General features: G+C 55.7%; 4 protein-coding genes and 1 long non-coding RNA gene across 5 annotated transcripts in view; all 5 read left to right on the top strand.

Moving 5' to 3' along the window:
• The first annotated feature begins 78 nt into the window (after positions 1 to 78).
• Positions 79 to 1,680, top strand: LOC106899771 (butyrophilin subfamily 3 member A2-like). The gene is made up of 4 exons (XM_014961687.1): positions 79 to 135; positions 662 to 937; positions 1,263 to 1,367; positions 1,664 to 1,680. The coding sequence occupies exons 1-4, from the start codon at positions 114 to 116 to the stop codon at positions 1,678 to 1,680; spliced, it is 420 nt and encodes a 139-aa protein (XP_014817173.1). The 5' UTR covers positions 79 to 113.
• A 443-nt stretch (positions 1,681 to 2,123) lies between these two features.
• LOC106899773 lies at positions 2,124 to 3,178 on the top strand. The gene is made up of 3 exons (XR_001414080.1): positions 2,124 to 2,135; positions 2,504 to 2,715; positions 3,135 to 3,178. It is a non-coding gene; the product is annotated as an uncharacterized LOC106899773 (long non-coding RNA).
• Positions 3,179 to 3,391: 213 nt separating this feature from the next.
• Positions 3,392 to 10,705, top strand: LOC106899770 (butyrophilin subfamily 3 member A2-like). Its single transcript, XM_014961686.1, is given in 8 exon segments — positions 3,392 to 3,563; positions 7,620 to 7,681; positions 8,041 to 8,125; positions 8,621 to 8,968; positions 9,480 to 9,761; positions 9,905 to 10,009; positions 10,223 to 10,243; positions 10,671 to 10,705. Coding segments are annotated over 8 exon segments (1,110 nt in total).
• A 2,747-nt stretch (positions 10,706 to 13,452) lies between these two features.
• Positions 13,453 to 18,656, top strand: LOC106899769 (butyrophilin subfamily 3 member A2-like). The gene is made up of 9 exons (XM_014961685.1): positions 13,453 to 13,525; positions 13,972 to 14,319; positions 14,846 to 15,127; positions 15,730 to 15,834; positions 16,863 to 16,883; positions 17,141 to 17,161; positions 17,926 to 17,946; positions 18,204 to 18,224; positions 18,529 to 18,656. Exons 1-9 carry the CDS (start codon positions 13,453 to 13,455, stop codon positions 18,654 to 18,656), a joined length of 1,020 nt encoding a protein of 339 aa, XP_014817171.1.
• Positions 18,657 to 19,078: 422 nt separating this feature from the next.
• LOC106899768 (butyrophilin subfamily 1 member A1-like) overlaps positions 19,079 to 24,902 on the top strand; it is a 17,578-nt gene continuing 11,754 nt past the window's right edge. The window contains exons 1-4 of the mRNA XM_014961684.1: positions 19,079 to 19,151; positions 19,598 to 19,945; positions 20,472 to 20,753; positions 21,356 to 21,460. Coding sequence (XP_014817170.1) covers positions 19,079 to 19,151; positions 19,598 to 19,945; positions 20,472 to 20,753; positions 21,356 to 21,460 — 808 coding nt within the window. The remainder of the gene's footprint in view (positions 19,152 to 19,597; positions 19,946 to 20,471; positions 20,754 to 21,355; positions 21,461 to 24,902) is intronic.

The following is a 24,902-nucleotide window of genomic DNA, read 5'->3' as shown; positions in this document are numbered from 1 at the left end:
TATTCATTAATAGGGGATGGGTTATTATAATCAGTTCCAGAATAGGCATAACTCTTGTAGTTGATGGCTTGTACGTCTGCACTGTGCGAGATGCTGGCACCTATGCAGAAGTTATGGTGGAGGTGGAGGTGGCAGGTTTGTGGGTACTGTGGTATGTCCTGGGGACATTCCAGATGTCCCTGGGTTGGTGTGTCCCTCCCAGAGCTCTGTCCCATCCTCACGTCCTTTCATTTGGTGCCGAAGGCCAGGAGGTGTAGGAAGAGGTTGGATGTGAGTGGGATCTTCCCATCCATCCCTGCCCTGAATGGAGCATCCATGTGGTGCTGGAGGTGTCTTTCGGGCAGAGGAGCACAGACACGGTGGCTTTGGGTCTCTGTGGTGTCCTCATGATTCTGTGTTTGTGCAGAGACGCTGCCTTGAGGCACTGAAGCTTGGCCACTTGGTGCTCCTCTGCTGGGCTGTTTTCTGGAAGTTCTGGGGTCATTTGGCATCAGGGCTCTCTGGTTCCTGCAGACCCTGGGGTGGGTTTGGTGGTGTGAGGAGCACGTACCCAGCCCCACAGCTCCCTGGGCACCCTGTGTTGTGTCTGGCCTGGGGTTCAGTCTTGGGCTTTAAGCTGAGACCATCCCTAACTCATGACTCTCCTGGGCTCTTCCCCCAGCCTTGGGCTCTGTCCCTCTCCTCTCTCTGGAGGCTTACGAGGATGGAGGCATCCGGGTGGTGTGTCGATCGGCCGGCTGGTACCCACCACCGCAGCTGCTGTGGAAGGATGGCAGTGGGCAGCATCCCCCCTCGGCCTCCCTGAAACGTTCCCGTGATGAGAGGGGCCTCTATGAGATCCAAGATGTCATCGTTGTGAGCGGGAAGGGAGACAGGAACGTGTCGTGCGTGGTGAGGAACAGCCGCCTGGAGCAGGAATCGTCCCTGCACGTCTCAGGTACAGGATGGCAGCAGGGCTGGGGTTGGCCGCGCTGCTTGAGGGGGTTTGATCTCGGGGGGCTGGAGAAACATGCAGGGGGAGAGGGAAGGGGACGGGGGCGCACCCACAGGTGAGTTTTATTGCAGGAGATAACGTGACCCTGGTGTGCTTCAGGGGAGCTTTGGTGTGTCCATGGGATGGGGAGGAGGATGTCCTGTTGAGCTCACGGCTCCCAGCATGAGCCTTTAGCAGCTGGCAGTTTGGGGTTGTTTCGGTTTCTTTCTTTTCCTGACACAGGGGAATGTAAAATGATCCCTTTTCCCGATGTGGTTTTTTTTCTCAGCTCCCTTTTTCCACAATGCCCGTCCCTGGATGGTAGCTCTGGTTCTGCTCCTCCTGCTTTTAGTGATGTGTTTTGGTGTCATTGCTTATCTCTTCCAAAGGAAAGGTGAGTTTGTAGTTGGGAGGATGGAGTGGAGGGGCTCAGGGCTTGAGTGAGGCCCATGGACATACGCAGAATGGGATCAGAGTTGTTTCAGAACAGGTGTTGCCTTCATGAAAGAAGCTCTTTGGGCAAAGGGAGGATGGGGAGAAGGACACGGGGTGTGGGTGGGAGAATAGGGAGCACGGCCAGAGCATCTGGCTGGTGGGAAGGTCCAAGAGACCCTGGGGAGATGGTGCCAGGGATGAAGCAGCTGCTCTCCTGACCTCTTCTTTCTCTGCCTTTGCTTTCCACTGGTGCAGTCCCGAGCGCTGGGTGAGTCCTTCTGCCCCCTGCCACCAGCAAAGCCTCCTGAGAAAGGAGATCCCTGGGAGGAGTGTGGCTTTGAATGGCTCTTGCTGGTTCTCTGGTCATTGATGTGTGTTGCTGGAGCCCAGAAGGGGACTGGAGAGCCCTGGGGTTTGGAACTGGGCACGGGAGGTGTCCTGGCTCATGGGAAGAAATGGGGAGCAGTATCAAATGAGCTTAAATCAGCTGAGCCTTAGGTCTCTGCTTAAGTCAGGCATAACTGCGGGGTGTCTGGGTGGGCTGGGGTGGGGATAGGAGGGCAGGGAGCCCCCTTGTAAGCCAAGGCGGCTTTTCCCATTCCCCAAACATCAGAAATGTGGGCTCAGCCCATGCTCTGCCTGCTCGAGCCATGGGGTGCGAAGCTGTCCCCTTTCATCACTCATTGCTTCTGTTTTTCCTTTCCAGGGAAACGAGATGCAGCCCTGGGTGAGTCTCCATGAGCTCCACCTGGCTCCGTGTCCTCTCCCGGGTGCTCTGTGCTCGGCCCCTTCCCCATCCCCTCCATCTCTGAATCCCTTGGGTGCGGGCCTGCTCTGGGGGAGGTGCCTGGGGGGTTGGGCAACTCGGGGACACCAGACAAGGGATGGACCCTCTCCCCTGCCCAGAGTCCCTGGGGACTCTCTGCTGGACATGAGCAGGCTGGAGAGAGCCATCCCTGGGGGGGACCCCGGAGTGTTTTCCCACTCCCCGAAAAGGAGGAATTTTGGGGATTCCCCAGCCCTGCTTGCTCCTTCTTGAGCACTTTTGGGATGAGAAGCTGTCCTCTCTGACCACATATTGCTTTTGCTTTCCAGAGGAACAAGCTGCACTGTTGGGTGAGTCTCCGTGAGCTCCTCCTGGCTCAATGTCCTCTCCTGGGCCCCCTGTGCTCTGCCCTTCCCTCCCTTGCCAGAGCAGGGATGGGCCCTTTTCCATTCCCACAGCCACTGGGGACCAGTGGTGGGATGTGACCTGCTCCTCTCTCTCCTTGTAGCTTGGAGAAAGTTTCTGCTTCCTGAAAATCCAGGTAATTGGGTGTTTCATTGTATTTTATGTTGGTTGATGGGTCATTCTTCTCCCTTTTCCTCTGTGCGAGGTGTAACTTGGATGCAGTGAAGGGACTGGCCATGCCTGCGCATGTTGGTGGCCAATACCTCCCAGACGTTTGCCCTGGGATGGATCTCACCTTGTTTTCTTGCCATTCCACCCCATTCTGAACTACATTCAGGACCCCCAGAGGCACCATCTCCCTCCAAGACCCCACCAGTGTCTGTTTCCATGGGTCCGAGCTTGGCTGTGTCCGTGATGGGGCTGGCCCCGTGGTGGGGATGGAGAGGAGGAAGGAGATGCCCACTCTCCTGCCCTGTGGGGCACATCCTGTCACGGGGGGGGTGAAAGCTGCCCAGGACTGAGCGCTGATGCTCCTGCTCCTCCTGTCCCCTGCAGACGTGGTGACCCTGGATCCAAACACGGCTCATTCTGAACTTGTCCTGTTGGAGGATTTGAGACGTGTGAGATGTGGACCCACGCGGCAGAACCTGCCCTACACCCCTCAGAGATTTAGTTATTGGCGCTGTGTGCTGGGCCAGGAGAGGTTCCGGGAGGGGAGGCACTGCTGGGAGGTGGAGGTGAAGGGGGAGGTGGGAGGTGATTCATGGTGGGGTGTTGGAGTGGCCAAGGAGTCCATGGAGAGGAAGGGGATAATGGATCTGAAGCCTGAAGAAGGGATCTGGGCAGTTGGCAGGTATAAAGGGCAGTTCATGGCTCTCACCTCTCCTCGCACCGTCCTTTCCAACTCCCCGCTCCCCAGGAGGATCTGGGTCTGTCTGGACTGCACACGGGGGCTGGTGACTTTCCTCAACGCTGACACCGGGGGTGAGATCTTCACTTTCCCACCAGGCTCATTCCACAGGGAGACCCTGCGGCCCTGGTTTTGGGTGGAAACATGGGAAACCCAGCTGTGCCTCAGGGGCAGCACCCCCTAGACCCTCAGCCCCACTTCCATCCCCACCACAGCCTCCAGCAGACCCTGTCCTTCTCCAGAGACTCCCCACTCTCCTCTCCTGGACCCTGCAGGAGATGTCCCTCCCTGCCCTGTTCCAGCCAGAGGAGCAGAGGGGGACTGAGGGACAGGGGCTGCTGTTGGGTCCCCCGGTGCTGGGAGGCTCTGAGCAGGGCTGTGTGTCTGCATTTCAGCTTTGATGGAGTTAATTTTCTTTCTGGTATGGGCTGCATTTTGGATTTAGTCTGAGAATGACATTGATCACACACAATTATATAAGTGGGTGAGAAATGTTCAGATCAGTTCAAGGGCTTTTCCAGCTTCCCCTCTCACCTGAGAGGGAGCACGGCCAGGATGAGGCAGCCAAAGGGATACTCCACCCCAGAGATGTCCTGCTCAGGATAGAAATGGTGGCTTCCGGGGGGCTGGAACCTTCCATCTTTGCTGGGGCTGGGCTGAACAATCAGTCCTCAGGTGCTGATGACAAATTGTGTTGTATCCCTTTATTTTGTATATTTAGTTTCTATGTAATCAGTTCAAGGGCTTTTCCAGCTTCCCCTCTCACCTGAGAGGGAGCACGGCCAGGATGAGGCAGCCAAAGGGATACTCCACCCCAGAGATGTCCTGCTCAGGATAGAAATGGTGGCTTCCGGGGGGCTGGAACCTTCCATCTTTGCTGGGGCTGGGCTGAACAATCAGTCCTCAGGTGCTGATGACAAATTGTGTTGTATCCCTTTATTTTGTATATTTAGTTTCTATGTATTTTTTACAATTAATAATGTTATTTTCCTCTGAGGTGTCTTTTGTCTTAAACCATCTTTGTTCCAACCCACAAGGTGTTTTCTCCTCCTTGTTTACCTCTTCTCTTGACCCTAGTGTGGTACATGGGGGAGTGAGTGGGCTGCTGGCTGGGGTTAAACCACGCTGGGAGACCGGGAACCTGCTGGGCCCTCTTGGAGCCCTCCCCTTTGGATGCCCTTGGAGTCCCTTGGAGCCCAATCAGATCCCATTGGGAACCCCCTTGATGCCCTTGAAGACCCTTAGAGCCCCATTGGATGCCCTTGGGCCCCCTTGGAACCCCTTGTAAGCTGTAGGAATCCCTTGTAAGCTGTAGGAATCCCTTGTAAGCTGTAGGAACCTCTTGGGCCCCTGTGGATCCCTTGTACCCTTTGAACCTCTTGGATCTTCTTGGAACCCCATTGGAATCCCCATTGAACCCATTCCACCACCTTGGACTCTTTGTAACCCCTTAGACGCCCTCTTGGTTCCCCCTGGTTGCATCCTCCAATCCCCTTAGATCTCCTGGAACGTTCTTGATCCCCTCGGGTCTCCCTGGTACCACTCAGAATCCCCCTTGGAACTCCTTGGACCCTTTGAATCCCCTCAGATCCCCTTGCAACACCTTCAACCCTCCAGGAACCCCCTCTTGGACATCCCTTGGAACCCCTTGCATTCCCAGGGCTCTGCCCAACAGGGTACTCACCATGAGCATCCTCACGCGTCCCGTGACCCTTTCCTGAAGAAAACTGCTTTTTCTCTACCCACTTCCCTTCCCACTCGGGCACTGGCTGAAGGCGCCTGTGCCTTTTTGTTTATTTGGGGGATTTTTGGCTCTGTGTGTGTCAGCATCTTTGTCCCGGAGCAGCTTTAGGTGCAGGAGAAGAGGAAACTTCTGAGAGTGGAAGGAATTGCCAGCCTGGGGCTATTTTACAGTGATATTTTGTGTTATTGACAGACACTGCTGTGGGGACCGGGGGTAGCCCTGGGCCAGGGCCAGGGGGTGGCTGAGCCCAGAGGGACACGGGAAGGGACAGGGGGATGCTCAGGAAGGGGCTGGGACTGTGGAAATGGAGAACAAAGCCCAGATGGGACATCCCCGACTCCTGGGGCTGGTTCCCATGACTGGAGCAGGTTCTGGTGATCGGATCCACGTCTGGTGATGCTGCTGTGCAGGTAATGGGGGGAGGATGCCTGGAGCTGGCCCTGGGACCCCCCCACGCAGCACCGACCCTGGAGGTTACAGCCCCTCTTTACATCCCCTTCTCCTTAGTCCCCCACCCCTAGGGCTGGATCTAGGTCCCTGACACCCCTTGGGGATCATCCTGGTCCCCCTCCCCACATCTGGGGATGACCCCAGGAACCCCCCTGGAGCTGGGTATCACACCCCCCTGGCACCTACCCCTATGGGAGCTATGGACACAGCCCCACCCTGAACCCTCCTGCACCCCTTATTTTGCGCATGGGCTCCCTATGCAGAAGGTGGGACATTGGGGACAGCAGGGGACATGTCTGCCCCAGACACCTGAGGTCCCCATGGTGACAGGGCACAGCTGGGGTGTCCTGACATTCAAAGCCCCTGCCCCCAACCCCATCTTGTCCCCCCTCCCCACAATCTCCTGGCTGTTGTGGGGCTGCAGGGACACTGCTGGGCTCCTCCACCGTGTCCAAAAATCACAACCAAGCTCCAATCACAATGTCCTCACCCCCAAATGCAGGTCTTTTTCCTTCCTCAGTGCTAGTTTTTCCTACCAGAAACCCAGAAGAAGGGATTTAGGGTACATTTCAGGTTGAGGCCAAAATGGCCCATGCTGCTGACAGATGCTCTCCCCCCACCTCTCACTCCCAGGAGAGGAGGAGGAGAGAGAAAAAGAGATTCACGAGTTGAGCAGGAACTAAACTACTTCAAGGAGATATTAATAATAAAATAAAAGGGAAAGCAATGAAATAGATACAATATCTACAAACCTGCATCAAGATCCCAGGATTGAGGCACGGCAACAAACTCTACAACTCCCGGAGAGTTATAAAGCAGGGATGTTTATTGCAGCGCCGGGTGCCAGGGGGATTGCTCCTCCCAACTTGCACACCGGGTCCTAAAACAAGTGTCCATTTATGGTAAGAAAGTATACATATTCATTAATAGGGGCTGGGTTATTATAATCAGTTCCAGGAATAGGCATAACTCTTGTAATTATTTATGAGAACTCATTATCATTTCTCCTTTGTGTGTTTACAAGACAAGGCCCGTTCCTCACTCTGGAGTGCTGGGCTCCCGGCTCTCTTATTTGTCAAGCTCCACTAAATCTACACTAACAACGTTTAACCATTCATTCTCCAAATCAGGATGAAGTCACCAGCAGGCACTGGGGAGCCCCAGACTGGGCTCAGCCATGGGTGGGATCTGGATTCCAGCTCTGGGGTCAGGAAGGCACAGATTGGGATCGAAGGCAGACGACCAGTTATGGTCCTCCTCAGATTGTTGGCCATTGGAGAAAGAGCTGATCCTTTGATCCTCGGTTTTTGTACTGGGCGTGGGGCAGATGAGATGGAACCCCCCTTGGTCATGTTGGTGACCTCCCTCGTGTTCCCCCCATTCCTCAGCCGAGGCCAAACTGAGAACTGGAATTATTACATAAAAAGTTGCTTCTGTTTTACCTCAAACTGGGACAGGAGCTCACCCTGGTCCCCCTCCCCAAGGCTGGGTATGACACCAGAGACCCCTCGGAGCTGGGTATGACACCCCACTGGTACCTACTCCTTTGGGAGCTATGGGTAGAGCTCCCCATGAACCTCCCCACACCCCTTACTTAGAGCATGGGCTCCTCATACATAAGGTGGGACACTGGGGACGGCAGGGCACGCCTCCTCAGGTGTCTATTAACCCAGGGCTGTAAGGTCCCCAAGGTGACAGGGCACAGCTGGGGTGTCCTGACACTCAAAGCCTCCCCATACCCATCTTGTCCCCTCATCCCTGACTCCCCACAACCTCCCGGCTGCTGTGGGGCTGCAGAGACACTGCTGGGCTCCTCCGCCATGTCCAAAAATCACAACCAAACTCTAAATTAACCTTAACCTTCTCGCAGCCAAATGGACCTAATTTTCCTTCTTCCCCTTTTTTGCCTTTTTTTCTGCTCCTTAATGTGTCCAAGCGCTGGGGGTGGAGTTTGAAGGCAGCCCCAAAACCCCCAACGGGTGCTTCTGGAAAGCGAGGGTAAGTGCGAGACCTTGGGTGTATTCTGTCGGCTGCTTCCTCCTGCAGCTCGTACGGGTCCGGTGAGTGAATTTCCTTTCTGTGAGGAGTTTAGAATATTTAATTTCAGTTAAAATCTTGTAAGGCATTTTGAGTAAATCCTGTGGAGGGTTGTGGGGCAGAGAAGGGGCTGCACTGAGAGCCTTACGTGGATTCTATTCGTCAACCAAGGCTTCCTTCCGACGTCAGGATACAGGTGGTTTGGTGGGATTTCTGGAGCCCCGTTGGGGGCAGGTGCAGCCCTTCTTCCCCATCCCCTCTGTGGTGGCTTTAACCCCCCCTTGCCCTCCCTCTGCCTCCCTTCCCACCCTCTTCTCCAGCTCCGGACGCAGATGGGATTCCCCAGGAGCCCATGGGGCCTCCTCAGTCCTTTCCTGACTCTCCACCTCCTCCGGCTGGGATCAGGTAGGGATCCTGCAGGGCTGGGGGGGCTGAGCGTGCTCTGGGTGGCAGATGTGGGGCAGGGGAGGTGCTGTGGGGCAGGAGGAGCTGAGCCCAGAGCTCGGCCATGCATGGCTTTCACTATCCCTTGGGCTCTTGATGCCACATGTCCATTGCCCTGGGACATCTTCAGTCCCACCCTGCGGTGCTCCCTCAAAGCATTTGTGCCTTCTACAGGGGCCAGCTGGGCTGGGGGTAATTTTCAGGGTGTGGGTCATTTCTGGAGTGGGGATCATGATTTTCTGGTGTAGGTCCTCACCACAGGGAAACCTCCTTCTCCTTTGAATCCTCTTACTCCCTCTCCAGTTTCTCCAGGGCCTTTGGGCCATGGGGAGGGCAAAGCAACACCCGCAGGATGGAGCAGGCACCGCTCACTCCAAGCTGGCCCCTTGCCATGCGATGCCCGTAAATTAACATGAGTGCAACCTCCCTCCCTCTGTGTCCTTCTCTGTCACCCAGCGGAACTCAGAGTGGTGGGACCAAGGCAACCTCTCCTTGCCACCGTGGGGCAGGACATCGTGCTGCCATGTCACTTGTCTCCACGCATGGATGCTCGGAGCTTGGAGATCAGGTGGATCCGGCAGCAGATCTCTGAAACGGTGCACCTCTACCGAAACGGAGACGACCTGTATGGCGAGCAGATGGAGGAATATGATGGAAGGACAGAGTTGGCCAGAGATGGTCTCTCCAATGGGAGCCTGGACTTGCGAATCTCTGGGTTGAGACCCTCTGATGATGGCCCGTACGTCTGCACTGTGCGAGATGCTGCCACTTATGCAGAAACTACAGTGGAGCTGGAGGTGGCAGGTTTGTGGCTGCTGTGGTGTTTCGTGGGGATGTTCCAGGTGTCCCTGGGTTGGTGTGTCTCTTCAGGAGCTCTGTCCCATCCTCACATACATCCTTTCAATGCCGAAGGCCAGGAGCTGTTGAAAGCTGTTTGGGTGTGAGGGGTCTCTTCCCATCTGTCCCTGCCCAGGATGGAACATGCACATGATCCTGGAGGTGTTTTTGGGGCAAAGTAGAACAGATGCAGTGGCTTTAGCTCTCTGTGGTGTCCTCGTGGTGCAGTGTTGGTGCAGAGACCCTGCCTTGAGAAGCACTCGCTCCTCTGCTGGGCTGCTTTATGGGAGATCTGGGGTCATTTGGCATCAGGGCTCTCTGGTTCCTGCAGATGTTGGGGTGGGTTTGGTGGTGTGAGGAGCACGTACCCAGCCCACAGCCCCCTGAGCACCCTGTGATGTGTCTGGCATGGGGTTGGGTCTTGGCCATTGAGCTGGGTCCATCCCTAACTCAGGACTCTCCTGGGCTCTTCCCCCAGCCATGGGCTCTGTCCCTCTCCTCTCTCTGGAGGCTTACGAGGATGGAGGCATCCGGGTGGTGTGTTGATCGGCCGGCTGGTACCCACCACCACAGGTGCTGTGGAAGGATGGCAGTGGGCAGCATCCCCCCTCGGTCTCTCAGAGACGTTCCCCTGATGAGAGGGGCCTCTTTGAGATCCAAGATGTCACCGTTGTGAGTGGGAAGGGAGAGGGGAACGTGTCGTGCGTGGTGAGGAACAGCCGCCTGGAGCAGGAGCAGGCGTCGTCCCTGCACATCTCAGGTACAGGATGGCAGCAGGGCTGGGGTTGGCCACGCTGCTTGAGGGGGTTTTGATGTCGTGTGGCAGGATAAATATGCCAGGAGAGCAGGAAGGAAACGGGGGTGTAAAATGAGGTATTTTCCTAATGTTTTTTTGTTTCTCAGCTCCCTTTTTCCACAATGCCCATCCCTGGATGGCAGCTCTGGGTGTCTTCCTCCTGCTTTCAGTGGTGTCCGCTGCCCTCAGTGCTTACCTCTTCCGAAGGAAAGGTGAGTTTGCATCACCACGATGTTTTGCCTTCATTATGGAAGCTCTTTGGGCAAAGGAAGGATGGGGAGAAGGAGACGGGGTGTGGGTGGGAGGAGAGGGAGCATGGGCAGAGCATCTGGCTGGTGGGAAGGTCCAAGAGACCCTGGGGAGATGGTGCCAGGGATGAAGCAGCTGCTCTCCTGACCTCCTCTTCCTCTGCCTTTGCTTTCCAGTGGTGCAGTCCCGAGCGCTGGGTGAGTCCTTCTGGCTCCTGCCACCAGCAAAGCCTCCCTCTGGGAGGGATGTGGATTTGCCTGGTTCTTGCTGTTTCTCTGGTCATTGATGTGTGTTGCTGGAGCCCAGAAGGGCACTGGAGAGCCCTGGGGTTGGGAACTGAGCCCGGGAGGTGTCCTGGCTCATGGGAAGAAGCAGGGACCAGTACTGACTGAGCTTTAATCTGGCTGAACCTTAAATCTCTGCTGAAGTCAGGTGTACCTGCAGAGTGCCTGGATGGTCTGGGGTGGGGATAGGAGGGCAGGAACCCCTGCCGTGAGCCAAGGGGCCTTTGCCCATTCCCCAAAGAGAAGGAGTTTGGGCTCAGCCCGTGCTCTGCCTGCTCACACCATGGGCTGACAAGCTTTCCCCTCTCATCACTCATTGATTTTGTTGCTTGCTTTCCAGGGAAACGAGATGCAGAACTGGGTGAGTCTCCTTGAGCTCCCTCTGGCTCCGTGTCCTCTCCCGGGTGCTCTGAGCTCGGCCCCTTCCCCCCTTGCCCGTCCTCTCCATCCCTGCATCCCCTGGGTCCATGGAAAACCCGGGGGGAGGTGCCTTGGGGGGTGGGCGGCTTGGGGCCACCAGAGTAGAGATGGACACTCTCCCCTCTCCAGAGTCTCTGGGGAGAGTTTGTGGGAATTGATCAGGCTGGAGGAAGCCATCCTAGGGACCCAGGGAGTGTTTTCCGGAGAACAAAGCCCAGATGGGACATCCCCGACTCCTGGGGCTGGTTCCCATGACCAGAGCAGGTTCTGGTGATCGGATCCACTTCTGGTGATGCTGCTGTGCAGGTAATGGGGGGAGGATGCCTGGAGCTGGCTCTGAGACCCCCCCACGCAGCACCGACCCTGGAGGTTACAGGCCCTCTTTAAATCCCCTTCTCCTTAGTCCCCCACCCCTAGGGCTGGATCTAGGTCCCTGACACCCCTCGGGGATCATCCTGGTCCCCCTCCCCACATCTGGGGATGACCCCAGGAACCCCCCTGGAGCTGGGTATCACACCCCCCTGGCACCTACCCCTATGGGAGCTATGGACACAGCCCCACCCTGAACCCTCCTGCACCCCTTATTTTGCACATGGGCTCCCTATGCAGAAGGTGGGACATTGGGGACAGCAGGGGACATGTCTGCCCCAGACACCTGAGGTCCCCATGGTGACAGGGCACAGCTGGGGTGTCCTGACATTCAAAGCCCCTGCCCCCAACCCCATCTTGTCCCCTTGTTCCTGGCTCCCCACAATCTCCAGCTGTTGTGGGGCTGCAGGGACACTGCTGGGCTCCTCCCCCATGTCCAAAAAGCACAACCAAGCTCTAATCACAACGTTCTCACCCCCAAATGCAGGTCTTTTTCCTTCCTCAGTTCTATTTTTTCCTACCAGAAACCCAGAAGAAAGGATTTAGGGTACATTTCAGGTTGAGGCCTAAGTAACCCATGATAGTGACAGGTGCTCTCCCCCCACCTCTCATTCCCAGGAGAGGAGGAGGAGAGAGAAAGAGATTCACGAGTTGAGCAGGAACTAACCTACTTCAATGAAATATGAAGAATGACACAAAATGGAAACTAATGAAATAGTTACAATTTCTACAAAACTGTATCAAGCTCCTAGGATGACGTCACCAGCAGGCACTGGGGAAGTCCCAGACTGGACTCAACGATGGGTGGGATCTGGATTCCAACTCTGGGTCAGGAAGGCACAGATCAGGATCAAAGGCAGATGAACAGACAGGGTCCTCCTCGGACGTTGGCCACTGGAGACAGAGCTGACCCTTTGATCCCTCGGCTTTAATACTGAGTGTGGGGCAGATGGGATGGAAAAACCCCTTGGCCAGTTTGGCGTCCCCCCTCCTGTCCCCCCCACTTCCCCAGATGAGGCTGAGCTGAGAAGCAGAATTACTAAATGGGAAGTTGCTTCAGTTTTACCTGAAACTGGGACAGGGGCTCACCCTGGTCCCCCTCCCCACATCTGGGTATGACCCCAGGGACCCCCCTGGAGCTGGGTATGACACCCCACTGGTAACCAGACCTTTGAGAGCTATGGGTAGAGCTCCCCATGAACCTCCCCACACCCCTTACTTTGGGCATGGGCTCCTCATGCATAAGGTGGGACACTGGGGACAGCAGGGGACACGTTCTCCCCAGGGATGTGAGGTCCCCAAGGTGACAGGGTATAGCTGGGGTGTCCTGACACTCAAAGCCCTCCCAACCCCATCTTGTCCTCTTGTTCCTGGCTCCCCACAAGCTCCTAACTGTTGTGGGGCTGCAGGGACACTGCTGGGCTCCTCTGCTATGTCCAAGAATCACAAGCAAGCTCTCAGCTCCACAAGATGCCTCCCAATAAATCCTTATTATTCTTCATTTTCCATTCTTTTTCTCCTTTTTTTTTTCGTTCCTGGGAACGAAGGGTTGCTGAGTTTTCTTCCCAAATAGACAAACGTCCTGAAACACCAAGAAAATGGATGGAGCAGAGCTGGTGCAGGTGGACGATTCATCATGGTCTGCTTGGGGGTTTGCTTCTTCCTTTGTGACAATGACGCAGGAAAATCCAACCTTTCTGGGGAAAAAACTGCTTATTTATGGGTGCAAATCCTTGCCAATGTGTCTGCCCCAGCACAGGCTGCTGGGAGAGGTGCCGCCCCGGGAAAAGCCACCTCCACCTCCTCCCATCCAGGAATGGGCAAGGTGATGGCTTCCCTTTCCCTTGGTTCCCTTGGTTCTTTGCCCTTGGCGGTTTGTTTTTTTTTTTAATGACTCTGGACTTTCTGATGTGGATCATCTCTGGATGAAGAATCTGAACTCACAATGATGTGGAAGGTGGAGCCTTAAACTGCACCCTGGAATCGGGCAAAGGTTGGAGATGGTGGGTGCAGCTCCTACACCTCGGGTGAGTGAATTTCCTTTCTGTGAGGAGTTTAGAATATTTAATTAATTTAACGTCTTTGGAAACGAATTAGAATAAATCATGGGGAGGGCAGTGGGGTAGAGCAGGGGATACACTGGGAGCTGCATGTAGATCCTGCCCTGCCCTCCACCAAGGTTTCCTTGTGACATCAAGTGGTTTGGTGGGATTTCTGGAGCCCCGTTGGGGGCAGGTGCAGCCCCTCTTCCCCATCCCCTCCGCGGTGGCTCTAACTCCCCCTTGCCCTCCCTCTGCCTCCCTTCCCACCCTCTTCTCCAGCTCCGGCCACAGATGGGGTTCCTGGCAAGCCCATGGGGCCTCCTCATTCATTTCCTGACTCTGCACCTCCTCCAGCTGGGATCAGGTAGGGATCCTGCAAGGCTGGGGGGGCTGAGCATGTTCTGGGTGGCCAATGTGGGGCAGGGGAGGGGCTGTGGGGCAGGAGGAGCTGAGCATAGAACTTGGCCACTTTCACTTTCCCTTGGTCTCATGATGCCACACGTCCATTGCCCTGGGACATCTTCAGTCCCACCCTGCGGTGCTCCCGCAAAGCTTTTGTCCCTTCTATTGGGGCTGGCTGGGCTGGGGGGTCACAATTTTCTGGAGAAGTTCCTACCCCCAGGAAACCTCCTTCTCCTTTGAGTCCTCCCTCTCCGGTTTCTCCAGTGTCTTTGGGCCATGGGGAGGGCAAATCAATGTCTGCGGGATGCAGAGGGCACCACTGGCACCAAGCTGGCCCTTTGCCTTGCGATCCCCGTAAATTAACGTGGGCACAATCTTCATCTCTCTGTGTCCTTCTCTGTCAACCAGCGGACTTCAGAGTGGTGGGACCAAGGCGACCTCTCCTTGCCACTGTGGGGCAGGACGTCGTTCTGCCCTGTCACTTGTCCCCACGCATGGATGCTCGAAGCTTGGAGATCAGGTGGATCCGGCACAAGCTCTCTGAAACGGTGCACCTCTACCAACACAGAGAGGACCAGTATGGCGAGCAGATGAAGGAATATGCTCGAAGGACAGAGTTGGCCAGAGATGGTCTCTCCAGTGGGATCCTGGACTTGCGAATCTCTGGGTTGAGACCCTCTGATGATGGCCAGTACGTCTGCACTGTGCGAGATGCTGCCTCTTATGGAGATGCTACAGTGGAGCTGGAGGTGGCAGGTTTGTGGCCGCTGTGGTGATTCTTGAGGATTGTCCAGGTGTCCCTGGGTTGTTGTGTCCCTCACAGAGCTCTTTCCTATCCTCACGTCCATCCATTTAGTGGTGAAGGCCAAGAGCTATTGAGAGAAGCTGTGTGCAAGGGTTCTCTTCCCATGTGTGCCTGCCAGGAGGGAGTACCCACGTGGTGCTGGAGGTGTTTTTGGGGGCAGAGCGGAACAGATGCGGTGGCTTTAGGTTTCTGTGGTGTCCTTGTGACTTTGTGTTCATGCAGAGATCCTGCCTTGAGGCACCAAAGTTTGTCCATTGGCTGCCTCTCTGCCAGGCTGTTTTATGGGAGATCTGGGGTCATTTGGCATCAGGGGTCTCTGGTTCCTGCAGACGTTGGGGTGGGTTTGGTGGTGTGAGGAGCACGTACCCAACCCCACAGCCCCCTGGGCACCCTGGGATGTGTCTGGCCTGGGGTTGGGTCTTGGCTTTTGAGCTGGGTCCATCCCTAACTCAGGGCAACCCCGGGCTCTTCCCCCAGCCTTGGGCTCTGTCCCTCTCCTCTCTCTGGAGGCTTACGAGGATGGAGGCATCCGGGTGGTGTGTCGATCAGCCGGCTGGTACCCATCACCGCACGTGCTGTGGAAGGATGGCAGCGGGCAGCATCTCCCCTCGGTCTCCCAGAGACGTTCCCCTGATGAGAGGGGCCTCTTTGAGATCACAGATGTCATCATTGTGAGCGGGAAGGGAGATGGGAAGGTGTCGTGCGTGGTGAGGAACAGCCGCCTGGAGCAGGAGCAAGCGTCATCCCTGCACATCTCAGGTACAGGATGGCAGCAGGGCTGGGGTTGGCTGCGCTGCTTGGGGAGGGTTTGATCTCATGGGACTGGAGAAACATGCAAGGGGAGAGGGAAGGGGACGGGGGTGCACCCACAGGTGAGTTTTATTGCAGGAGATAACATGACCCTGGTGTGCTTCAGGGGAGCTTTGGTGTGTCCATGGGATGGGGAGGAGGATGTTGAGCTCACGGCTCCCAGCATGAGGCTTTAGCAGCTGGTAGTTTGAGGTTGTTTGGGTTTCTTTCTTCTCCTCATACAAGGGAGTGTAAAATGAGGCCTTTTCCCGATGTGTTTTTTTTTGGCCGGGCTGCTTGGGGGGTTTTGATGTCGTGGAGCCAGAGAAACATGTGGGGGGTGAGGGAAAGGGAGAAGGGGTGCACCTGCAGGTGGGTTTTATTGCAGGAGGTAACCTGAGCCTGGGGTGCTTCCGGGGAGCATTGTCTTTGGGATAGGGTGGACGATGTCCCCTTTAGACAAAGGCTCCCAGAACAAGGCTTTAGGAGCTGGAAGTTTGGGGTCGTTTTGGGTTTCCTCACACAGGGGAGTGTAAAATGAGGCCTTTTCCCGGTGTTCTTTTTTTCTCCAGCTCCCTTTTTCCACAATGCCCATCCCTGGATGGCAGCTCTGGTTGTGTTCCTCCTGCTTTCTGTGGTGTCCGCTGCCCTCAGTGCTTACCTCTTCCGAAGGAAAGGTGAGTTTGCATCACGACAGTGTTTTGCTCTCATTTGGGAAACTCTTTGGGCAAAGGCTGGGGACAAGGACATGGGGTGTGGGTTGAAGGGCAGGGAGCATGGGCAGAGCATCTGGCCGGTGGGAAGGTCCAAGAGACCCGGGGGAGATGGTGCCAGGGATGAAGCAGCTTCTCTCCTGACCTCCTCTTCCTCTGCCTTTGCTTTCCAGTGGTGCTGTCCAGAGAGCTGAGTGAGTCCTGTTCCCTGCCACCAGCAAAGCCTCCTGAGGAAAGAGCCCCCTGGGAGGGTCATGGCTTTGAATGGCTCTTGCTTTTTCTCTGGTCATTAATATGTGTTGCTGGAGCCCAGAAGGGGACTGGAGAGCAGTGGGGTTGGGAACTGGGAATGGGAGGTGTCCTGGCTCATGGGAAAAAACGGGGACACCAGCACTGAGTGAGCTTAAATCAGGTTGAGCCTTAAATCTCTGCTTAAGTCAGGCGTAACTGCAGAGTGCCTGGGTGGGCTGGGGTGGGGATAAGAGGGTAGAGAGCCCCCTGTAAGCCAAGGGGACTTTTCCCATTCCCCAAAGAGAAGGAGTTTGGGCTCAAACCAAGCTCTGCCTGCTCGTGTCATGGAGCGAGAAGCTGTTCCCTCTCATCACTTATTGCTTCTGTTGATTTCCTTTCCAGAGGAACGAGAAGCAGAACTGGGTGAGTCTCTGTGATCTCCTCCTGGCTCACGTGTCCTTTCCGCAGCTCTGCTTAGTCCTTGAGCATTTGTGATTAGAAGCTGTCCTCTCTGACCAAATATTCCTTTTGCTTTCCGGTGGAAAAAGCTGCACTGTTGGGTGAGTCTCTGTGAGTTCCTCCTGGCTCGATGTCCTCTGCTGGACCCCCTGAGCTTGACCCTTTCCCCTTGTCCATCCTCTCCATCCCTGCATCGCCTGGGTCCAGGCAAACCCCAAGGCAATGTGCCTGGAGGGGTGGGCATCTATGGGAAGAGAAGCTGTCCTCTGTGATCACTCATTGGTTTGTTTTTTCCTTTACAGGGACGAAAGGTGTAGGACTGGGTGAGTCCCCGTGAGATCCAGCACAACATGGGTCCTTACCAAGAAGCTCTGTGTTGGGTCCCATCCCCCCTTGCCCGTCCCATCCCCCCTTGCCCTTCCCATCCATCCTTGCATCCTGGGAGCCAGGGGCTCTTTTCCCACTCCCCAAACAGAAGGACTCTGGGCCCTGCCTGAGCTCTGCCTGTTCCTGTGGGTGCAGTTGTTGGATGAGAAGCTGTCCTCTGTGATCACTCATGGTTCTGTTTTTACCTTTACAGTGGAACAAGCTGCAGGATTGGGTGAGTCTCCGTGAGCTCCAACAAGACATGGGGTCCATACCAAAGTGATCAAGGCTCGGCCCCTTGCTCGTCCCCTTCATCCCTGCATAGCCATGGTGTGGGCAAACCTTGAGTGGATGTGCCTGGAGGGGCGGGCAACTCAGGGACACCAGAGCAGGGAAGGACCCTCTCCCCTGGTCTTCTTCTATGGATGCCAGTGGTGGGACATGACCATGCTGACAGGGAGCCATGCCTGAGGTTTGCGAGTCTTTTCCCACTCCCCAAACAGGACTCTGGGCCCCATCTGAGCTCTGCCTGTTCCTGTGGGTGCAGTTGTGGGTTGAGAAGCTGTCCTCTGTGATCACTCATTGGTTTGTTCTTCCCTTTACAGTGCAAGATGCTGCAGCACTGTGTGAGTCTCTGTGAGCTCCAGCAGGACGTGGGGTCCATACGAAAGTGCTCAAGGCTTGACCCCTTACCCATCCTCTCCATCCCTGTATAGCCATGGTGTGGGCAAACCTGGCGGGGAGGTGCCTGGAGGGGTGGGCAGCTCAGGGACACCAGAGCAGGGATGGACCTTCTCCCCTGGTCTTCTTCTATGGATATCAGTGGTGGTACATGACCATGCTGACTGGGAGTCATGCCTGAGGTTTGGGGCTCTTTTTGCACGCCCCAAACAGAGGGAGTTTGGGCCCCATCTGAGCTCTGCCTGTTGCTGTGGGTGCAGCTGTGGGATGAGAAGCTGTCCTCTGTGATCACTCATTGGTTTGTTTTTTCCTTTACAGGGACGAAAGGTGTAGGACTGGGTGAGTCCCCGTGAGATCCAGCACAACATGGGTCCTTACCAAGAAGCTCTGTGTTGGGTCCCATCCCCCCTTGCCCGTCCCATCCCCCCTTGCCCTTCCCATCCATCCTTGCATCCTGGGAGCCAGGGGCTCTTTTCCCACTCCCCAAACAGAAGGACTCTGGGCCCTGCCTGAGCTCTGCCTGTTCCTGTGGGTGCAGTTGTTGGATGAGAAGCTGTCCTCTGTGATCACTCATGGTTCTGTTTTTACCTTTACAGTGGAACAAGCTGCAGGATTGGGTGAGTCTCCGTGAGCTCCAACAAGACATGGGGTCCATACCAAAGTGATCAAGGCTCGGCCCCTTGCTCGTCCCCTTCATCCCTGCATAGCCATGGTGTGGGCAAACCTTGAGTGGATGTGCCTGGAGGGGCGGGCAACTCAGGGACACCAGAGCAGGGAAGGACCCTCTCCCCTGGTGCTCCTCCACCAGGTCCAAAAATCACAACCAAGCTCTAAATTAACCTTAACCTTCTCGCAGCCAAATGGACCTAATTTTCCTTCTTCCCCTTTTTCACTTTTTTTCTGCTCCTTAATGTTTTCAAGCACTGGGGGTGGAGTTTGAAGGTAGCCCCAAAACCCCCAACGTGTGCATCCGGAAAGCGAGGGGAAGTGTGAAACCCTGTGTATATCCTGTTGTCTGCTTCCTCCTGCAGCTTGTATGGGTCCGGTGAGTGAATTTCCTTTCTGTAAGAAATGTACAATATTTAATATCACTTAAAATCTTGTAAGGGACATAGAGTAAATCCTGGGGAGGGCAGTGGGGCAGAGCAGGGGCAGCACCAGGAGCCATGTGGGGATCCTGTCCTGCCCTTGACCAAGGGTTCATTCAGACGTCAGGGTGCAGGTGGCATGGTGGGATTTCTGGAGTGGTGTTGGGGGCATGTGCAGCCCTTCCTAACCATCCCCTCAGCGGCGGCTGTAACCCCCCTTGTCCTTCCCACCTTCTTCTCCAGCTCTGGCCACAGATGGGGTTCCCCGCGAGCCCATGGGGCCTCCTCAGCCCTTCTTCCCCATCCCCTCTGTGGCGGCTGTAACCTCCCCCTTGCCCTCCCTCTGCCTCCCTTCCCACCCTCTTCTCCAGCTCCGGCCACAGATGGGGTTCCTGGCAAGCCCATGGGGCCTCCTCATTCATTTCCTGACTCTGCACCTCCTCCAGCTGGGATCAGGTAGGGATCCTGCAAGGCTGGGGGGGCTGAGCATGTTCTGGGTGGCCAATGTGGGGCAGGGGAGGTGCTGTGGGGCAGGAGGAGCTGAGCATAGAACTTGGCCACTTTCACTTTCCCTTGGTCTCATGATGCCACACGTCCATTGCCCTGGGACATCTTCAGTCCCACCCTGCGGTGCTCCCGCAAAGCTTTTGTCCCTTCTATTGGGGCTGGCTGGGCTGGGGGGTCACAATTTTCTGGAGAAGTTCCTACCCCCAGGAAACCTCCTTCTCCTTTGAGTCCTCCCTCTCCGGTTTCTCCAGTGTCTTTGGGCCATGGGGAGGGCAAATCAATGTCTGCGGGATGCAGAGGGCACCACTGGCACCAAGCTGGCCCTTTGCCTTGCGATCCCCGTAAATTAACGTGGGCACAATCTTCATCTCTCTGTGTCCTTCTCCGTCAACCAGCGGACTTCAGAGTGGTGGGACCAAGGCGACCTCTCCTTGCCACTGTGGGGCAGGACGTCGTTCTGCCCTGTCACTTGTCCCCACGCATGGATGCTCGAAGCTTGGAGATCAGGTGGATCCGGCACAAGCTCTCTGAAACGGTGCACCTCTACCAACACAGAGAGGACCAGTATGGCGAGCAGATGAAGGAATATGCTCGAAGGACAGAGTTGGCCAGAGATGGTCTCTCCAGTGGGATCCTGGACTTGCGAATCTCTGGGTTGAGACCCTCTGATGATGGCCAGTACGTCTGCACTGTGCGAGATGCTGCCTCTTATGGAGATGCTACAGTGGAGCTGGAGGTGGCAGGTTTGTGGCCGCTGTGGTGATTCTTGAGGATTGTCCAGGTGTCCCTGGGTTGTTGTGTCCCTCACAGAGCTCTTTCCTATCCTCACGTCCATCCATTTAGTGGTGAAGGCCAAGAGCTATTGAGAGAAGCTGTGTGCAAGGGTTCTCTTCCCATGTGTGCCTGCCAGGAGGGAGTACCCACGTGGTGCTGGAGGTGTTTTTGGGGGCAGAGCGGAACAGATGCGGTGGCTTTAGGTTTCTGTGGTGTCCTTGTGACTTTGTGTTCATGCAGAGATCCTGCCTTGAGGCACCAAAGTTTGTCCATTGGCTGCCTCTCTGCCAGGCTGTTTTATGGGAGATCTGGGGTCATTTGGCATCAGGGGTCTCTGGTTCCTGCAGACGTTGGGGTGGGTTTGGTGGTGTGAGGAGCACGTACCCAACCCCACAGCCCCCTGGGCACCCTGGGATGTGTCTGGCCTGGGGTTGGGTCTTGGCTTTTGAGCTGGGTCCATCCCTAACTCAGGGCAACCCCGGGCTCTTCCCCCAGCCTTGGGCTCTGTCCCTCTCCTCTCTCTGGAGGCTTACGAGGATGGAGGCATCCGGGTGGTGTGTCGATCAGCCGGCTGGTACCCATCACCGCACGTGCTGTGGAAGGATGGCAGCGGGCAGCATCTCCCCTCGGTCTCCCAGAGACGTTCCCCTGATGAGAGGGGCCTCTTTGAGATCACAGATGTCATCATTGTGAGCGGGAAGGGAGATGGGAAGGTGTCGTGCGTGGTGAGGAACAGCCGCCTGGAGCAGGAGCAAGCGTCATCCCTGCACATCTCAGGTACAGGATGGCAGCAGGGCTGGGGTTGGCTGCGCTGCTTGGGGAGGGTTTGATCTCATGGGACTGGAGAAACATGCAAGGGGAGAGGGAAGGGGACGGGGGTGCACCCACAGGTGAGTTTTATTGCAGGAGATAACATGACCCTGGTGTGCTTCAGGGGAGCTTTGGTGTGTCCATGGGATGGGGAGGAGGATGTTGAGCTCACGGCTCCCAGCATGAGGCTTTAGCAGCTGGTAGTTTGAGGTTGTTTGGGTTTCTTTCTTCTCCTCATACAAGGGAGTGTAAAATGAGGCCTTTTCCCGATGTGTTTTTTTTTGGCCGGGCTGCTTGGGGGGTTTTGATGTCGTGGAGCCAGAGAAACATGTGGGGGGTGAGGGAAAGGGAGAAGGGGTGCACCTGCAGGTGGGTTTTATTGCAGGAGGTAACCTGAGCCTGGGGTGCTTCCGGGGAGCATTGTCTTTGGGATAGGGTGGACGATGTCCCCTTTAGACAAAGGCTCCCAGAACAAGGCTTTAGGAGCTGGAAGTTTGGGGTCGTTTTGGGTTTCCTCACACAGGGGAGTGTAAAATGAGGCCTTTTCCCGGTGTTCTTTTTTTCTCCAGCTCCCTTTTTCCACAATGCCCATCCCTGGATGGCAGCTCTGGTTGTGTTCCTCCTGCTTTCTGTGGTGTCAACTGCCCTCAGTGCTTACCTCTTCCGAAGGAAAGGTGAGTTTGCATCACGACAGTGTTTTGCTCTCATTTGGGAAACTCTTTGGGCAAAGGCTGGGGACAAGGACATGGGGTGTGGGTTGAAGGGCAGGGAGCATGGGCAGAGCATCTGGCCGGTGGGAAGGTCCAAGAGACCCGGGGGAGATGGTGCCAGGGATGAAGCAGCTTCTCTCCTGACCTCCTCTTCCTCTGCCTTTGCTTTCCAGTGGTGCTGTCCAGAGAGCTGAGTGAGTCCTGTTCCCTGCCACCAGCAAAGCCTCCTGAGGAAAGAGCCCCCTGGGAGGGTCATGGCTTTGAATGGCTCTTGCTTTTTCTCTGGTCATTAATATGTGTTGCTGGAGCCCAGAAGGGGACTGGAGAGCAGTGGGGTTGGGAACTGGGAATGGGAGGTGTCCTGGCTCATGGGAAAAAACGGGGACACCAGCACTGAGTGAGCTTAAATCAGGTTGAGCCTTAAATCTCTGCTTAAGTCAGGCGTAACTGCAGAGTGCCTGGGTGGGCTGGGGTGGGGATAAGAGGGTAGAGAGCCCCCTGTAAGCCAAGGGGACTTTTCCCATTCCCCAAAGAGAAGGAGTTTGGGCTCAAACCAAGCTCTGCCTGCTCGTGTCATGGAGCGAGAAGCTGTTCCCTCTCATCACTTATTGCTTCTGTTGATTTCCTTTCCAGAGGAACGAGAAGCAGAACTGGGTGAGTCTCTGTGATCTCCTCCTGGCTCACGTGTCCTTTCCGCAGCTCTGCTTAGTCCTTGAGCATTTGTGATTAGAAGCTGTCCTCTCTGACCAAATATTCCTTTTGCTTTCCGGTGGAAAAAGCTGCACTGTTGGGTGAGTCTCTGTGAGTTCCTCCTGGCTCGATGTCCTCTGCTGGACCCCCTGAGCTTGACCCTTTCCCCTTGTCCATCCTCTCCATCCCTGCATCGCCTGGGTCCAGGCAAACCCCAAGGCAATGTGCCTGGAGGGGTGGGCATCTATGGGAAGAGAAGCTGTCCTCTGTGATCACTCATTGGTTTGTTTTTTCCTTTACAGGGACGAAAGGTGTAGGACTGGGTGAGTCCCCGTGAGATCCAGCACAACATGGGTCCTTACCAAGAAGCTCTGTGTTGGGTCCCATCCCCCCTTGCCCGTCCCATCCCCCCTTGCCCTTCCCATCCATCCTTGCATCCTGGGAGCCAGGGGCTCTTTTCCCACTCCCCAAACAGAAGGACTCTGGGCCCTGCCTGAGCTCTGCCTGTTCCTGTGGGTGCAGTTGTTGGATGAGAAGCTGTCCTCTGTGATCACTCATGGTTCTGTTTTTACCTTTACAGTGGAACAAGCTGCAGGATTGGGTGAGTCTCCGTGAGCTCCAACAAGACATGGGGTCCATACCAAAGTGATCAAGGCTCGGCCCCTTGCTCGTCCCCTTCATCCCTGCATAGCCATGGTGTGGGCAAACCTTGAGTGGATGTGCCTGGAGGGGCGGGCAACTCAGGGACACCAGAGCAGGGAAGGACCCTCTCCCCTGGTCTTCTTCTATGGATGCCAGTGGTGGGACATGACCATGCTGACAGGGAGCCATGCCTGAGGTTTGCGAGTCTTTTCCCACTCCCCAAACAGGACTCTGGGCCCCATCTGAGCTCTGCCTGTTCCTGTGGGTGCAGTTGTGGGTTGAGAAGCTGTCCTCTGTGATCACTCATTGGTTTGTTCTTCCCTTTACAGTGCAAGATGCTGCAGCACTGTGTGAGTCTCTGTGAGCTCCAGCAGGACGTGGGGTCCATACGAAAGTGCTCAAGGCTTGACCCCTTACCCATCCTCTCCATCCCTGTATAGCCATGGTGTGGGCAAACCTGGCGGGGAGGTGCCTGGAGGGGTGGGCAGCTCAGGGACACCAGAGCAGGGATGGACCTTCTCCCCTGGTCTTCTTCTATGGATATCAGTGGTGGTACATGACCATGCTGACTGGGAGTCATGCCTGAGGTTTGGGGCTCTTTTTGCACGCCCCAAACAGAGGGAGTTTGGGCCCCATCTGAGCTCTGCCTGTTGCTGTGGGTGCAGCTGTGGGATGAGAAGCTGTCCTCTGTGATCACTCATTGGTTTGTTTTTTCCTTTACAGGGACGAAAGGTGTAGGACTGGGTGAGTCCCCGTGAGATCCAGCACAACGTGGGTCCTTACCAAGAAGCTCTGTGTTGGGCCCCATCCCCCCTTGCCCTTCCCATCCATCCTTGCATCCTGGGAGCCAGGGGCTCTTTTCCCACTCCCCAAACAGAAGGACTCTGGGCCCTGCCTGAGCTCTGCCTGTTCCTGTGGGTGCAGCTGTGGGATGAGAAGCTGTCTTCTGTGATCACTCATTGGTTTGTTTTTACCTTTACAGTGGAACAAGCTGCAGGATTGGGTGAGTCTCCGTGAGCTCCAACAGGACGTGGGGTCCTTCTAAAAGTGCTCAAGGCTCGGCCCCTTGCTCGTCCCCTTCACCCCTGCATAGCCATGGTGTGGGCAAATCTTGCGGGGATGTGCCTGGGGAGGGTTGTCAACTCAGGGACACCAGAGCAGGGAAGGACCCTCTCCCCTGGTCTTCTTCTATGGATGCCAGTGGTGGGACATGACCATGCCTGAGGTTTGCGAGTCTTTTCCCACACCCCAAACAGAAGGACTCTGGGCCCTGCCTGAGCTCTGCCTGTTCCTGTCGGTGCAGCTGTGAGAAGAGAGTCCTCTGTGATCACTCATTGGTTTGTTTTTTCGTTTACAGTAAAGTAATTAAAGCTCCAGCACTGGGTGAGTCTCCATGAGGTCCAGCAAGATGTGTGGTCCTTACCAAAGTGCTCTGTGCTTGGCCCCTTACCCATCCTCTCCATCCCTGCATCCCCTGGTTCCATGGAAACCCCAAGGGGATGTGCTTGGGGGGTGGGCAACTTGGGGACACCAGACCAGAGCTGTCCCCTCACCCCTGCACAAATTCTCTGGGGAGATGTGGCCAGGCTGAAGGGAGCTTTCCCTGAGAGTGAGTGGGTCAGTTCACACTCCCCAAACAGAAGGAATTTGGGATCTTCCCAGCCCTGTGATTGCAGGCATGTAATGAGATGTTTTTTCTGATCACCAATTACTTATGTTTTTCCTTTTCAAGAAAACAAGCTGCAGCACTGGATGAGTCTCCGTGAACTCCTCTTAGATTGATGTTCCCTGCCCGGCAATCTGTGCTTGGCCTTTTTCCCCCTTGCCCATCATCTCTATCCCTGTGTCTCTGGGTCCAGGCGGAAGAGGAGAGCGGTTGTGGGTGTCCAGGGTGGTGGTATCGCAAGTGGCGGATTCGTAATCGTGGTTGTATATTCCTCTGTCACTGTTATTGTTGTTGTTTCTTGCTCCCTTTGCTCAAGTTCTGTTAAATTGCCTTTGTCTCAACCCACGAGTTTTGCCTTTTTCTTCCGATTTTCCCCTCCTGGACGCGGTGGTGGTGGGGGCTCTGGTT

Source organism: Calidris pugnax, unplaced genomic scaffold (assembly GCF_001431845.1).
Source record: "Calidris pugnax isolate Ruff unplaced genomic scaffold, ASM143184v1 scaffold796, whole genome shotgun sequence".
In the NCBI taxonomy this organism is placed as follows: Eukaryota; Metazoa; Chordata; class Aves; order Charadriiformes; family Scolopacidae; genus Calidris; species Calidris pugnax.
The sequence above is the reverse complement of the archived record's forward strand: the minus strand, read 5'-3'. Positions and strand labels throughout refer to the sequence as shown.